The sequence below is a fragment of the Bubalus kerabau genome, chromosome 10 (assembly GCF_029407905.1).
Source record: "Bubalus kerabau isolate K-KA32 ecotype Philippines breed swamp buffalo chromosome 10, PCC_UOA_SB_1v2, whole genome shotgun sequence".
Lineage (NCBI taxonomy): Eukaryota > Metazoa > Chordata > Mammalia > Artiodactyla > Bovidae > Bubalus > Bubalus kerabau.
This window is the reverse complement of record NC_073633.1, coordinates 10,946,963-10,960,205: the sequence shown is the minus strand read 5'-3', so window position 1 is coordinate 10,960,205 and position 13,243 is coordinate 10,946,963. Positions and strand designations below refer to the sequence as shown.

Below are 13,243 nucleotides of genomic sequence, written 5' to 3'. Positions count from 1 at the left end.
TACTATATAGGGACAAGGTTTTTGCATGACCACTCCTAGCAATCCACTCTCCTTCAAAGAATTATATACACTTTCATATTTACTGTTTATTTTTTAGTCATTCACTAAATTATAAGATTATTTCGGCTCTATTTGTTAGGTGGTTTTACTATAATACACCACTTGAGAATCTCTTAGTCTTCCAATATATTGTCATATTTTTGTCTATTTATTATGTTAGAGGAGATAAGGTAAACAGTAGAGACAGCAAGGAGATTGAGTCGGGGCAGCAGATCTGGATTGTGTCCGATCCCTTAGAACTTTCACTGAGCCCTTTTAACATAAGGGAAATTAAAGAAGCATAGCCACTAGTTTCTTTTTGTCAGTGTTTGACAATGTGGATAAATGACTATTCTTTGGTAGTTCTTGGAGCTGGTTCTGTGGTGAACCATAGGCTGGACTACTTCAGGTCAAATGTTAAGCCCTGTGAAGTTGATTAGTAAGAAAAAGTTGATAGAGTTAGAGGTAAGAATACTATGCATCCTTTTTGAACTTTTCCCCATTGTCTCCCTCTCATGTAAACTAAAGCACTTCTTATACATATTTCTGGAGAAGGCAGTGGCACCCCACTCCAGTACTCTTGCCTGGGAAATCCCATGGATGGAGGAGCCTGGTAGGCTGCAGTCTATGGGGTCGCTAAGAGTCGGACACGACTGAGCGACTTCACTTTCACTTTTCAGTTTCACGCATTGGAGAAGGAAATGGCAACCCACTCCAGTGTTCTTGCCTGGAGAATCCCAGGGACGGGAGAGCCTGGTGGGCTGCCGTCTATGGGGTCGCATAGAGTCGGACACAACTGAAGTGACTTAGCAGCAGTGGTAGCAGCATACACCTCCTATAGTGGGTTGAATAGTGGCCCCCCAAAAAACCTATGTCCATATCCTAATCCCTGGAATCTGTGATACTGTTGCATTTAATATATATATATATAAAGAGTGAATATTACCTTATTTAGAAGAAGAATCTTTGCAGATATAGTTAAGGACCTTGAGATGAGGAAATTGTACTGGATTTTCCAAATGGGACCCAAATCTAACAAGTATCCTTATAAAAGAAAAATGGAGTCAGCTTGGAGACACGCAAGGAAAGAGAAGATAATGTGAAGAGCCAGACAAAAGAACAATGTGTCCAAAAGCCAAAGAAGCTAAGTTGGAGGAAGCAAGGAAGGATTCTTCCTTACAGCTTCCAGAGAAAGTGCAGCCCTGCTACCTTGGTGTTGGATTTCTGGTCTCCAGAACCACAAGAAATTAGTATGTTTCTCTGGTAGCACTTAATCAGATTTTAATGTAATTTTTTCCATGTCTTTCATTCCTCTAGGCTGCAGGCCACTCAAAAGAAGAGATAGTGTCTTCTATTTTCTTTATATAATATTACAAAAATATCTTCTAGTATATCATTTTAGCATAGTTTAGGGAAAAAATTCATTATTTTTAGTATTTCTAACTTGTGATGTAAGGAAAAGAAATAAAAATATTTAGATAATAATATTGTACTGAGTTTTCTGTGAAAGAAAAATGAAATGCTCAATAGGCCATAGTTTGGTTCTTGACATCTTTTGTCATCAGAAACACACTCATTGAGATATGAGAATAAATGTGGAAAGTGGATTATGGACTACTGAGTGAAACGAGTATAGAAATGAAGCAAGTCTTATTTGCTTCAGTCAAGCTTAGGATAGAGTGAACAACAGCTAGAATGAATTAATGTGCTCAGATGCTCTACCATTTCTTTACAAATTGTGTTTTAAAATAGCAACAGCAATTATAATATTAATTGACGTATGTTTCTGTGTGGGACTTCCCTGGTGGTTCAAATGGTAAAGAATCTGCATGCAGTGCAGGAGACCTGGATTCGATGCCTTGGTTGGGAAGATCCCCTGGAGAAGGGAATGGCACCCTACTCCAGTATTCTGGCCCGGAGAATTCTATGGACAGAGGAACCTGGTGGATTATAGTCCATGGGTTGCAAACAGTCGGACATGACGGAACGACTTTTACTTTCTGTGTAGAGCATCCTTTTTAGGATGTTTTTAGGAAGTTGCTTTGTGTTTTCTAAGATCCTTCATTAAAATCAGCACTTGGCAGAAAACTCAGTTTTGCTTGGCAAATTTACAGAAATGAAAACATCTGGGATCGATAAGAGGCATGCCACAGGGGAAAGCCGGCTTCATTTGGCTGCCAGAAGAGGACATTTGTCTCTGGTGAAAGCTCTGATAGAATCTGGAGCAGACGTGAATCTAAAAGATAATGCAGGTTTGGATTTTTAAATTGTAAATGTCTTTATAATTTGAACTCACTGATATATACATTTCACGCACCCTCCCCCATTTTGATCCTGACTGTTATATAGAAGATCACTTTGAAAATTCTTTTTATAATATTTTATGGTTTATCCCAGTTCCCACCAATTGCCAAAATATCCATTGAAACAGCTTTTAATATATCTTTGGGAGCATTCATTTATTTTCATTCATTTTTCAATAAAGAAGCTTTATTTAGGCATTTTCCTTGGAGACTTTAATATCATTACCTAATTTTATAGGGAATGCCAAATTTTATTCTTTCCTTGTCCCTTCTTATTTCTTGATAATATTCCTTTTTTTCTTCCAGGTCTTATTTTTATCTTAAAGCTCCATTTTTAAATTGATCTTCTAACATTTTTCTCAAGCACACACACACAAAAAAACTTGTGTAAGAAATTCCAGAGGGAAAAAACTCAGACTGATTGTTCACATGTTTTTTTAAAGAGAAATGTGACAATACAAGATATAAATAGCAAGGTCAGATGATCTTACTCTAATTTAATATCTGACTTGAAACCACTTGACTTGATTAGTACTTACTTGGTCCCATGATAGCTTGTGTTCTGTTAGTCTTTTGTCACTTGTATCAATAAATATTTTTGATGAGATTAATTTGTTTTAAAAAATGAAGATTATGTTTTTATTGAGATATACTTGATTTATAATGTATTAGTTTCAAGTGTACAACATAGTGATTCAAAATTGATAGACTATATTCCACTTAGTTATTATAAAATATTGACTGTATTCCCTGTACTGTACAATATATCCTTGAGCTTATTTATTTTATATATAGTAGTTTATACCTTTTAATTCCTTACCCTATCTTGCCCCTCTCTTCATCCCTTTCCCCACTGGTAACCACTAGTTTATAGTCTATATCCATGAATTTGTTTTTGTTTTGTTGTATTTACTTGTTTATTTTATTTTTTAGATTCTATGTATAAATGATAACATAGGGTATTTATCTTTCTCTGTCTGACTTATTTCACTAAACATGATACCCTCCAGGTTCATCCATGTTTTTGCAGAAGGCAAAATTTCATTCTTTTTATGGCTGAGTACCCACTCCAGTGTTCTTGCCTGGAGAACCCCAGGGACGGGGGAGCCTGGTGGGCTGCCGTCTATGGCGTTGCACAGAGTCGGACATGACTGAAGCGACTTAGCAGCAGTAGCAGCAGCAGTACTCGTTTGCTTATTGTAGATAATGTTGCTGTGAACATTGGGGTGCATGTATCTTTTTGAATTAGTGTTTTTGTTTTCTTCAGATATATACCCAACAGTGGAATTGCTGAATCATGTGGAGTTTTGTTTTTTAAGAAACCTCCATACTGTTTTTCTGCAGTGGCTACACCAATTCACACGCCCATCAACAGTGTGTAAAGGCTCTCTTTTTTACGTATCCTCACCAACATTTGTTATTTGTGGGTATTCTTTTTGTGAACACTGTTTGTGTTCTTTTTGATGATAATCATTCTGACCAAAGTGGGATAATATCTCATTGTGGCTTTGATTTGCATTGTTTTGATGATTATCAGTGTTGAGCATCTTTTCATGTGCCTGTTGTCCATCTGCATATCTTCTTTGGAAAAATGTCTGTGCAGGTCTTTTGCCCACTTTTTGATTGGCCTGTTTGTTTTTTGGTGTTGAGCTGTATAAACTATTTATCTATTTTGGATATTAACCCCTTACCAGTCATATCATTTGCAGATATTTTCTGCCTTTCAGTAGATTTTCTTTTCTTTTTGTTAATGGTTTCCTTTGCTGTGAAAAAGCTTTAAAGTTCAACTAGATTCCATTTGTTTATTTTTTTATTTTGTTTCCTTTGTCTTAGGAGACAGATCCAAAACAATGTTGCTATAATTTACTCAAAAAGCATTTTCTCTGTGTTTCCTTCTATGAGTTTTATGGCTTCCAGTCATACATTTGATTCTTTGGTTAATTTTGAGTTTATGTTTATATATAGTGTGAGAACTGTTCTGATTTCATTTTTTTAAACATATAGCTGTTCAGTTTTTCCCAGTACCACTATTGAAGAAACTGTCTTCTCTCCATTATTTATTCTTGCCTCCTTTGTCATAGATTAACTGACGTAAGTGTGTGGATTTATTTCTGGGCTGTCTGTTTGGTTTCATTGATCTGTGTGTCTCTTTTTCTGCCCATAGGAGACTGTTTTGATTACTGTAGCTTTGTAGTATAATCTGAAGTCAGGGAATGTGATTCCTCCAGTCTGTTCTTTTTTCTCAAGTTTATTTTGCCTAGTTAAAATCTTTCATGCTATCATACAAATTTTAAAATTATTTTATCCCTGTGAAAAATTCCATTGGTATTTTGATAGGACTTACATTGAATCTTAAATCACCAATGTGTAGTATGGTCATTTAACTATTAATTTTTCTAATACAGTATATCTTATCTTTTCAACTGTTTGTATCATCTAAAGTTTTTTTCATCACTATTTTATAATTTCCTGAGTATAGCTTTTTTACCTCATTGAAGTGAAGTGAAGTGAAGTCGCTCAGTCATGTCCGACTCTTTGCGACCCCATGGACTGTAGCCTACCAGGCTCGTCTGTCCATGGGATTCTCCAGGCAATCGTACTGGAGTGGATTGCCATTTCCTTTACCTCCTTAGGTAGGTTTATTGCAAGGTATTTATTTTTTTGATGCAATTGAAGATGAGAAAGTTCCTTAATTTTGCTTTCTGATCATTTGTTGTTAGTGTGTAGAAATGCAACAGATTTCTGATATTAATCTTGTATCCTGCAGCTTAACTGAATTTATTGGTAAGCCCTAGTAGTTTTTCGGTGGTATCTTTAGGATCTTTCTATGTATAGTATCATGTCATCTGCAAAGAGTGCCAGCTTTACTTCTTCCTTTGCAGTTTGGATTCCTTCCTTTGGATTCCTTTTATTTCTTTTTCTTCTCTCATTGCTGTGGCTAGGCCTTCTAATAATAGGTTAAATAAATGTGAGATTGGGCATCCTTGTCTTGTTCCTAATCTTAGAGGAAATGCTTTTAGCTTTTCACTGTTGAGTATGATGTTAACTGTAGTTTGTCATATATGGCATTTATTATTTTGTTAAGATATGTTACCCTTATGCCCACTTTTTGGAGAGTTGATCATAAATGGATGTTGAATTTTATCACAAGCTTTTTCTGCATCTGTGTGATCATACAATTTTTATTCTTCATTTTGTTAATGTGGTATGTCACATTAATTGATTTGCAGACATTGAAAAATCCTTGCATTCCTAGGATAATCCCACTTGATCATGGTGTACGATACTTCTAATGTATTGTTGGCTTCGATTTGCTAAAATTTTGTTGGTTTTTGCACCTATGTTCATCAGTGATATTGACCTGTAATTTTCTTTTGTGTGTGTTATATCTTTTTCTGATTTTGGTGTCGAGGAGATGCTGGGCATGTACAATAAATTCAGAAGTGTTTCTTCCTCTGCAATTTTTGGGAATAATTTGAGAAGGACAGGTGTTAATTCTTCCCTAATGGTAGAATTCATCTCTGAAGCCATCTGGACTTTGTTGGGAGTTTTAATTACTGATTCAATTTAATTACTGGTAATTGATCTGTTTATATTTTGTATTTCTTCCTGGTTAGCTCTTAGGAGATTGTATATTTCTAGGAATTTTTCCTTTTCTTGTAGGTTGTCCTTTTTATTGGCATGTAGTTGTTTGTAGTAATCTGTTATTATCCTTTGCATTTCTGTGCTGTTAATTGTAACATTTTAATTTATATTTTATTTTATTTGGGCCTTTTCTCTTTTTTTCTTGGTATATCTGGCCACAGTGTTTTCAAATTTATCTTTTCCAAGAATTAGCTCTTAGTTTCACTGATTTTATTTTTCTATTTATTTAGCCTCTATTTAATTTATTTTTGCTTTGAACTTTATGATTTCTTTCCTTCTCCTTTCACATTTTTTTGTTCTTCTTCCTCTTGTTCCTTTAGGGATAAGTTTAGGTTGTTATTTGAGATTTTTCTTCTGTAGAAGTTTAGAACTTGCTATTGCTGTATCCCATAGATTTTGGATCATTATGTCCTCATTTTCATTTGTCTCTAGGTGTTTGTTGTTTTTTTCTTTGATTTCTTCAGTGATCCATTGGTTGTTGAGCAGTATATTGTTTAGCCTCCATATGTTTGTGTTTTTTCAGTTTTATTCTTGTAGTTGATTTCTAGTCTCATAGTGATTTCAGTATGAATGAAAAGATACTCAATATGATTTCAATGTTCTTATATTTACCGATACTTGTTTTGTTGCCTAGCATGTGACCTATCCTGGAGAATGTCCCATGTGTACTTGAAATCAATGTGTATTCTGCTGCTTTGGGATGGAATGTTCTATATATATCAGTTTAAGTCCATCTAGTATAATGTCTCATTTATGAGTTTTTCCTTACTGGTTTTCTTTCTGGATGATCTGTCCATTGATGAAACTGGGGTGTCAAAATCCCCTACTATTATTGTGTTACTGTTGATTTTTCCCTGTATGTCTGTTAATATTTGCTTTATATATTTAGGTGATCCTGTATTGGATATATTTAAAATTGTTATACCTTCTTCTTGGATTGATTCCTTGGTCATTATGTAATGTGCTTATTTGTTTCTTATAACAATTTTTGTTTTAAAGTATTTTATCTGATACAGATATTGCTACTCCAGGTTTCTTTTTGTTTCCATTTGCGTGGAATACCTTTTTCCATCCCCTACCTTTCAATCTGTGTGTGTCTTTAGATCTGAAGTGAGTTTCTTGTAGGCAGTATATATATATGGGTCTTGTTCTTGTATCCATTCAATCACTCTTTGTCTTTTGATTGGAGCGTTTAGTCCATTTATTTTTAAAGTAATTGTTGATATGTATGTTCTTATTTCCATTGTGTTCATGGTTTGGGAGTTGTTTTTGTAATTCTTTTTTTATTCATTTTTTTCTTTTGTTTTCTTGTTATTTTATGATTATCTTTAATGTTATGTTTAGTTTCCATTTTCTTTTTTGCATATCTATTATAGATTTTTCATTCATGGTTACCATGAGTGTGTGTGTGTGTGTGTGTGTGTGTATATATATATATATATAATATGATTATTTTAACTTGCTTCTGATCTCTTAGTTTCAAATGCATTTTAACAACCCTGCATATTTACTCTCCACTCCTCCAGTAGTGTAAGGAGTTTTCAGTATCTGTTTTTAGTATCATATTTTTCATCTGTTTTGTATATTCCTTAACTACTTATTATGGTTATAGATGATTTTATTTCTTTTGTCTTTTAAACTCCTATTAATTTTGTACCCAGTTGACTTACTATCTTTACTGTATATTTGCCTTTACCAATTAACTTTTTCCTTTCATAATAATATTCATGTTTCTAGTTGTGGCCTTTTCTTTTTTGCTTAGAGTAGTCCCTTTCACATTTCTCATAAAGCTGGTTTGGTGGTGCTGAGCTCTTTTAGCTCTTCCTTGTCTATACAGCTTTTGATATCGTCATCATATTTGATAAAAGCCTTGCTGGGTACAATATTTTTGGTTGTACATTTTCCCTTTCATCACTTTAAATATATGGTACCACTGCCTTCTGACCTGCAGAGTTCTGTTGTCAAGTTAGCCAAAAGTCTTATGGAAGTTCCCTAGTATGTTATTTGTTGCTTTTCTCTTGCTGCTTTTTATATTCCCTGTCTTTAAATTTTTCCATTTAAATCACAATGTGTCTTAATGTGGTCCTCTTTAAGTTGATCCTGTTTGGGACTGTCTTGATCTTGTTTCCTGGGCCTGGATGTCTCTTTCTTTTCCCAGGTTAGGGAACCTTTCAGCTATTATGTTTTCAAATATGTTTTCAGTCCCTTTCTCTCTCTTCATCTGGGACTCCTGTAATGAAAATATTGGCACACTTGATATTGTTCCAGAGAGCTCTTAAACTGTCCTTACTTTTTGAATTCCACTGCTGTGTCATTCAGCTTGCTGATACGTTCTTATATATCGTTTAGTGTATTGTTAATTCCTGTTAGTGTATTTGTCATTTCAGTTATTGTATTCTTCGTCTCTGGTTGGTTGGTCTTTGTTTTCTAACTCTTTGTTAAAAAACTTCTAATTTCTCTGTTTATCCATTCTTCTCCCAAGTTCTTTGACTATCCTTATAGTCATTACCTTGAACTCTTTCTTAGATAGATTTCCTATCTCCACTTCACTTAGTTCTTCTCCTGGGGTTTTATCTTGTTTCTTTCTTTTAAACTCTGTTGCCTCATTTTGCCTAACTAACTAGTTTTATTTCTATGTATCTGATAGGTTTGTTACATTTCCCAACCTTGGAGAAGTAGCCTCTTATAGGAAATGTCTTATGCTTCTAGGAGCTCACGTCCCTCTGATTAGCAGAGCTGTATGTTCTAGGGGTCCCCACGAAGTGGGCTACATGCGTCCTTCGTTTGCGTCAGTCTGACTGCTGTGGGTGGTCTGGTAGGCCTGGCTTGTCCGCAGTTGGGTTGGTTGCCCTACTTTGTGTGGAGGCTGCTGGCCTGGTGGGTGGGGCTGTCACAAGGCAGTTGGCTGTTGTACCCCAGGAGACCCCAGGACTAGTGCTTGTTGACTGATGGGCAGAGTCTGGCTATAGGAGACCCCAGGGCTGTTTCCTGCCTTCCAGTGGAAGAAGCTAGTTCTTGGGACTACTGCCAGCCCACTGGTGAGCACAGCCAGGTCTTGGGGACTGGATGCAGGGCCCACAGGTTCTAGAGCTCGTGCTGGACTGCTGATGAGTGGGCCCAGTTCTTATTACAGGTGGCTGTGGGGTTCAGTGGACCTAAAGTTTATGTTGGCCTACTGCTGAGCAGAACTTGGGCCCAGCTGGTCCGAGGGCTGGTGCTGGCCTGCTTGTTGGTAGACTGACTTCTGTCACAGCAGGCTGTGGAGCTGTAATTGTCCAGGGGCTGGCGTCCACCTGCTAGTGGCTGAGGCTATTCCCAAGGCTAGAGCAGGCCTGCTGATGGACAGGGCTTAGGCCCAGGGGTTTCTGGGGCTGGTCCCCACCCATTGGTGGGTAGAACTGGGCTCCAGGGACTCTGGCTGCAGGGCCCTGGGTGTCCTGGGTCTAGTGTGTGTGCACGGTGGGAGGATCTGGGTCCTGGGCCTTCTGGTGGACAGGGCCATGTCCAAGGGCAGCTGTGGGCTCAGAGGATGTTAACGTGGCCTGTTTTCAATATTATTTCCTGTCCAGTACTTAGTATATACATTTGAATCAATATATATATTCATTCCATTAGTGAAAATAAACTTAATAATGAGGATACTACTTGAGTATTGATTTGTAAGTAGCTTCTTTTGTTTCTCTTTTTTCCTTTTTCAGGTTGGACACCACTTCATAAGGCAGCTAGTAATGGATGGAGTGATGTAATTGTAGAGTTGTTAAAAGCTAGTGCTAATGTTAATTGTGAAAATGTAGATGGAATTCTACCCTTACATGATGCTGTTGCAAACAACCATTTAAAGGTATAGTTCATCATATTAGGTTCCTATTTCTTTTTCTTTAAAAAGTGAATGAAGACAGTGAAGGTATTTTAAATTGCTAATTAAAGTGATTCCTTAAGACAAAGAATTTTTAAAACTGCTTAGAGGTACAAGTGTATATGATATTACATATAGTTTAGAAAAGCAATATATTTCCTAATGAATCCTGTTTCCATTGTCTCTTCATTGTGTAATTCATGTAAATCAGAATAAAATGAAATGGCTAAGAGTAAACACAGCCTATCAATGTAATACGTTCTAATTTTAATTGTCTGAAATGATTTGCTGTTGTACATAAAAGAATATATATAGTGATGATATATGTGATAACCAGACAATTTTCAAACTCAGAAATTTCTTAGTGAGTTTGAAGTTTCAGAGAAATGGGTAAAAGCTTAAGTTGCTTGTTTCTTTGGGGGTTGTTGTATTTTTTTCTCATTGTTTTATAAACAACTATGGTGAAAATAACGGGAAAATTACTAGGTTAATTATTAGAGTAACACTAAATTTCAAATCTAGATGTTAAAATTCTTCAGATTTTTAAACTTACCTTTTTTTTTTTTTTGACAAACCTTAGGAGAAAATTTATCTGTAGATAGTGTAGATTTCAGGAATAATTTTTTGCTTTGAAAAGTCGTTAAGGAAATTACCAGCAACAACAACAGTATAAAACCAAGATTCATGTAAAAAAATATTTTGGCTCTCTCACTAATACCACTTTATATGTCTCTAGGTATTTTTTAATAGTCTGGTAGTTTTTATTTAATTTTGTGAAAATATATCTCCACTGTTTTCAGCCTGAATATAGTCATGTGAAAGAAAAATTGAGTTTGTGATTTGCAGAGATAAAAGGTATAAACTAATAATTAAGAATAATACCAGATGGGTAGGCTAATGTCCAGGGAGACTTCTTTTGATCAAATAAGCTCTTTGACCTTAAAGATGTTTAAATTAAAAAGGAATTGACAAAATCTTGAGGTTATGTGATTGTGCAGTGGAAGAAAACAAACAGGGAGAGTCACTGAAGTGATGAACCTGCTGGTTATTTGTACAGGGAAAAGGTCATTTAAAGTGAAAGCACTTAAATAAGGGCAAAAAATTCATAGTAGGAAAATTAGGATTTTAGACTATCCTGAAAAATGCAATATAGAATATTGCATATATGCAATATAGAATATAAGGACCCCCCCCCCCCAACATCACCCCTATACCTGGATATTTGTTAGAAGGTGTTACAGAGCTCAGCATATGGTATTCATGGGTAAGATTTATTCCAGCAATATAGTAAGGATACATAGTTGGATTATCAGAGAAAAAGGTAGAGTCTGGAGATATCTGTGTGCGGGCTGTACTATGTACTCTTCTTCACGAGAGGCCACGTACGGTTTGCTTTTCCCTCAGCAGTGAAAGTGTAGTGACATAAGTACAAAGTTTTTGCCCGGGAAAGCTGATTAGAAACTTAATGCTCATGATTTATATTGAGGGCTGGTCCTGTGGACACCCTCTACCTAGCACTTACCAAGATTCCAGACTCCCAAAAGCATACACCACATTGTGTGTGTAGACAGTTTAAGCACAGAGAGTCACAGCAATTAGGGACAGGTTTATATCAGCGCTGGACACTGACTGCCAGCCTGGTTCTCACATGCCAGCTACAGGCCAGCCACATAAGCGGCCTCTCTAGAGAGCAGTCTTAGGCCTGCTGTGTTAACTCCTCTAAGTAGTATTGTATTTAGTTTCTAAGTGAAGTACATACTGATTGATTTCTGCTTCAGCAGAGACACTATAATAAAGTATGTTTTCTTGGCCTAGCTTTTCTGGCAAAATAGTATGGCAGCACATCCTTTATCTCACAGTTAACTTTTTGCATCATGGTCTCAGGGAAGTTCTTTTTTTCAAAAATTTTGAAAGGTGCCACAAGTTTTGGCCCTAGGTCCTGTATTAATACACTTATATTAAAATCCTGATTTTTCTTTTTTTATGCTTATTGCTATCAGTTTGTCATTCTTTCTCGGCCCTTTCAGAGGGTAAAGACAGGAAAATATGTGAGTATACTAATACATATATACTCATATCTATATCTCTGAATTAATCTATCTGTATATATTAAATACTCTAATTCAGCTTCACAGAGTTCGTTCTAGCTTTTATCCATCTTGTTTCTTTACAACTTCTTTTTCTGACAATGATAAACCTGGTTATTTTATCCACGATTTATTTACTTATTTGTCCAACTCTCATATAAATGTAATGCATTTTCAGAATTGTTAATCCACATCACTGTGTAAAACACATTTCTCGTCTAGAGCAAGGGCTGGCAAACAGCTCCCAGGGCAATTGTGGCCCTTTGCCTGTTTTGGAATAGCTGATAGCTAAGAGTAATTTTTATATTTTTAAATGACTAGGTGGGGGAAGACAGAATATTTCATGACAATTTCATGGAATTCACATTTTAGTGCCCATGGATAAAGCTTTACTGGAACACAGTCATGCTCATTTGTTGACGTGTTGTCTGTGACTGCTTTTGTGCTCTATCGGTAGAGCTGAGTAGTTATGCTGGAGACACCACGGCACACACACAAAATAATTACTATCTGGCTCTTTCCAGAAAAAGTTTGGCAATATCTAAATAAGAATATAGTGATCATGTAGTTCTTCTTGGCTTTAGCTTTACAGTATCCAGCTAAAAACACCATATTCCAAAGTAATTTAGATAAGCTAATTTAAAGACAAGTCTTGTATTTTTAATATTGCTAGTTCATTATAATCTACATTAAATCTTCAAAAGAGTCAAGATCACACTTTAAATTTTTATATAATAAATTTAACTCTTTCTAATTGTAGCTCAGTCAGTAGAGAATCTGCCCACAATGCAGGAGGCCCAGGTTCAATTCCTGGGTTGGGAAGATCCCCTGGAGAAGGAAATGGCAACCCACTCCAGCATTCTTGCCTGGAGAATCCTGTGGACAGAGAAGTCTGGCGGGCTACAGTCCATGGGGTAGCAAGGGTCAGACATGACTTAGCAACTAAATCACCACCACCACCATATTAAAATCCTGATTTTTCTTTTTTTAGGTTAACAGTTTTACTTTTTAGTTTATCCCTTATCAGTTTTGCTTCTCAGGTGCTTTAAGCATTTCTACAATATTATTTTAATATATAACTTCAGGAAATCCTGGGCTTCCCTGATAGCTCAGTTGGTAAGGAATCCGCCTGCAATGCAGGAGACCCTGGTTCAATTCCTAGGTCAGGAAGATCCCCTGGAGAAAGTATAGGCTCCCCACTCCAGTATTCTTGGGCTTCCCTTGTGGCTCAGCTGGTAAAGAATCCACTTGCAATGCAGGAGACCTGGTTTCGATCCCTGGGTTGGAAAGATCCCCTGGAGAAGGGAACAGCT

At 36.2% G+C, this 13,243-nt stretch overlaps 1 protein-coding gene across 4 annotated transcripts in view; it reads left to right on the top strand.

Moving 5' to 3' along the window:
• ANKRD31 (ankyrin repeat domain 31) overlaps positions 1-13,243 on the top strand; it is a 129,805-nt gene that overhangs the window by 69,392 nt on the left and 47,170 nt on the right. For all 4 annotated transcript variants that reach the window (XM_055536579.1, XM_055536578.1, XM_055536581.1 and 1 more), the window contains 2 exons: positions 2,154-2,291; positions 9,686-9,828. In XM_055536579.1, the coding sequence (XP_055392554.1) occupies positions 2,154-2,291; positions 9,686-9,828 (281 nt within the window). The remainder of the gene's footprint in view (positions 1-2,153; positions 2,292-9,685; positions 9,829-13,243) is intronic.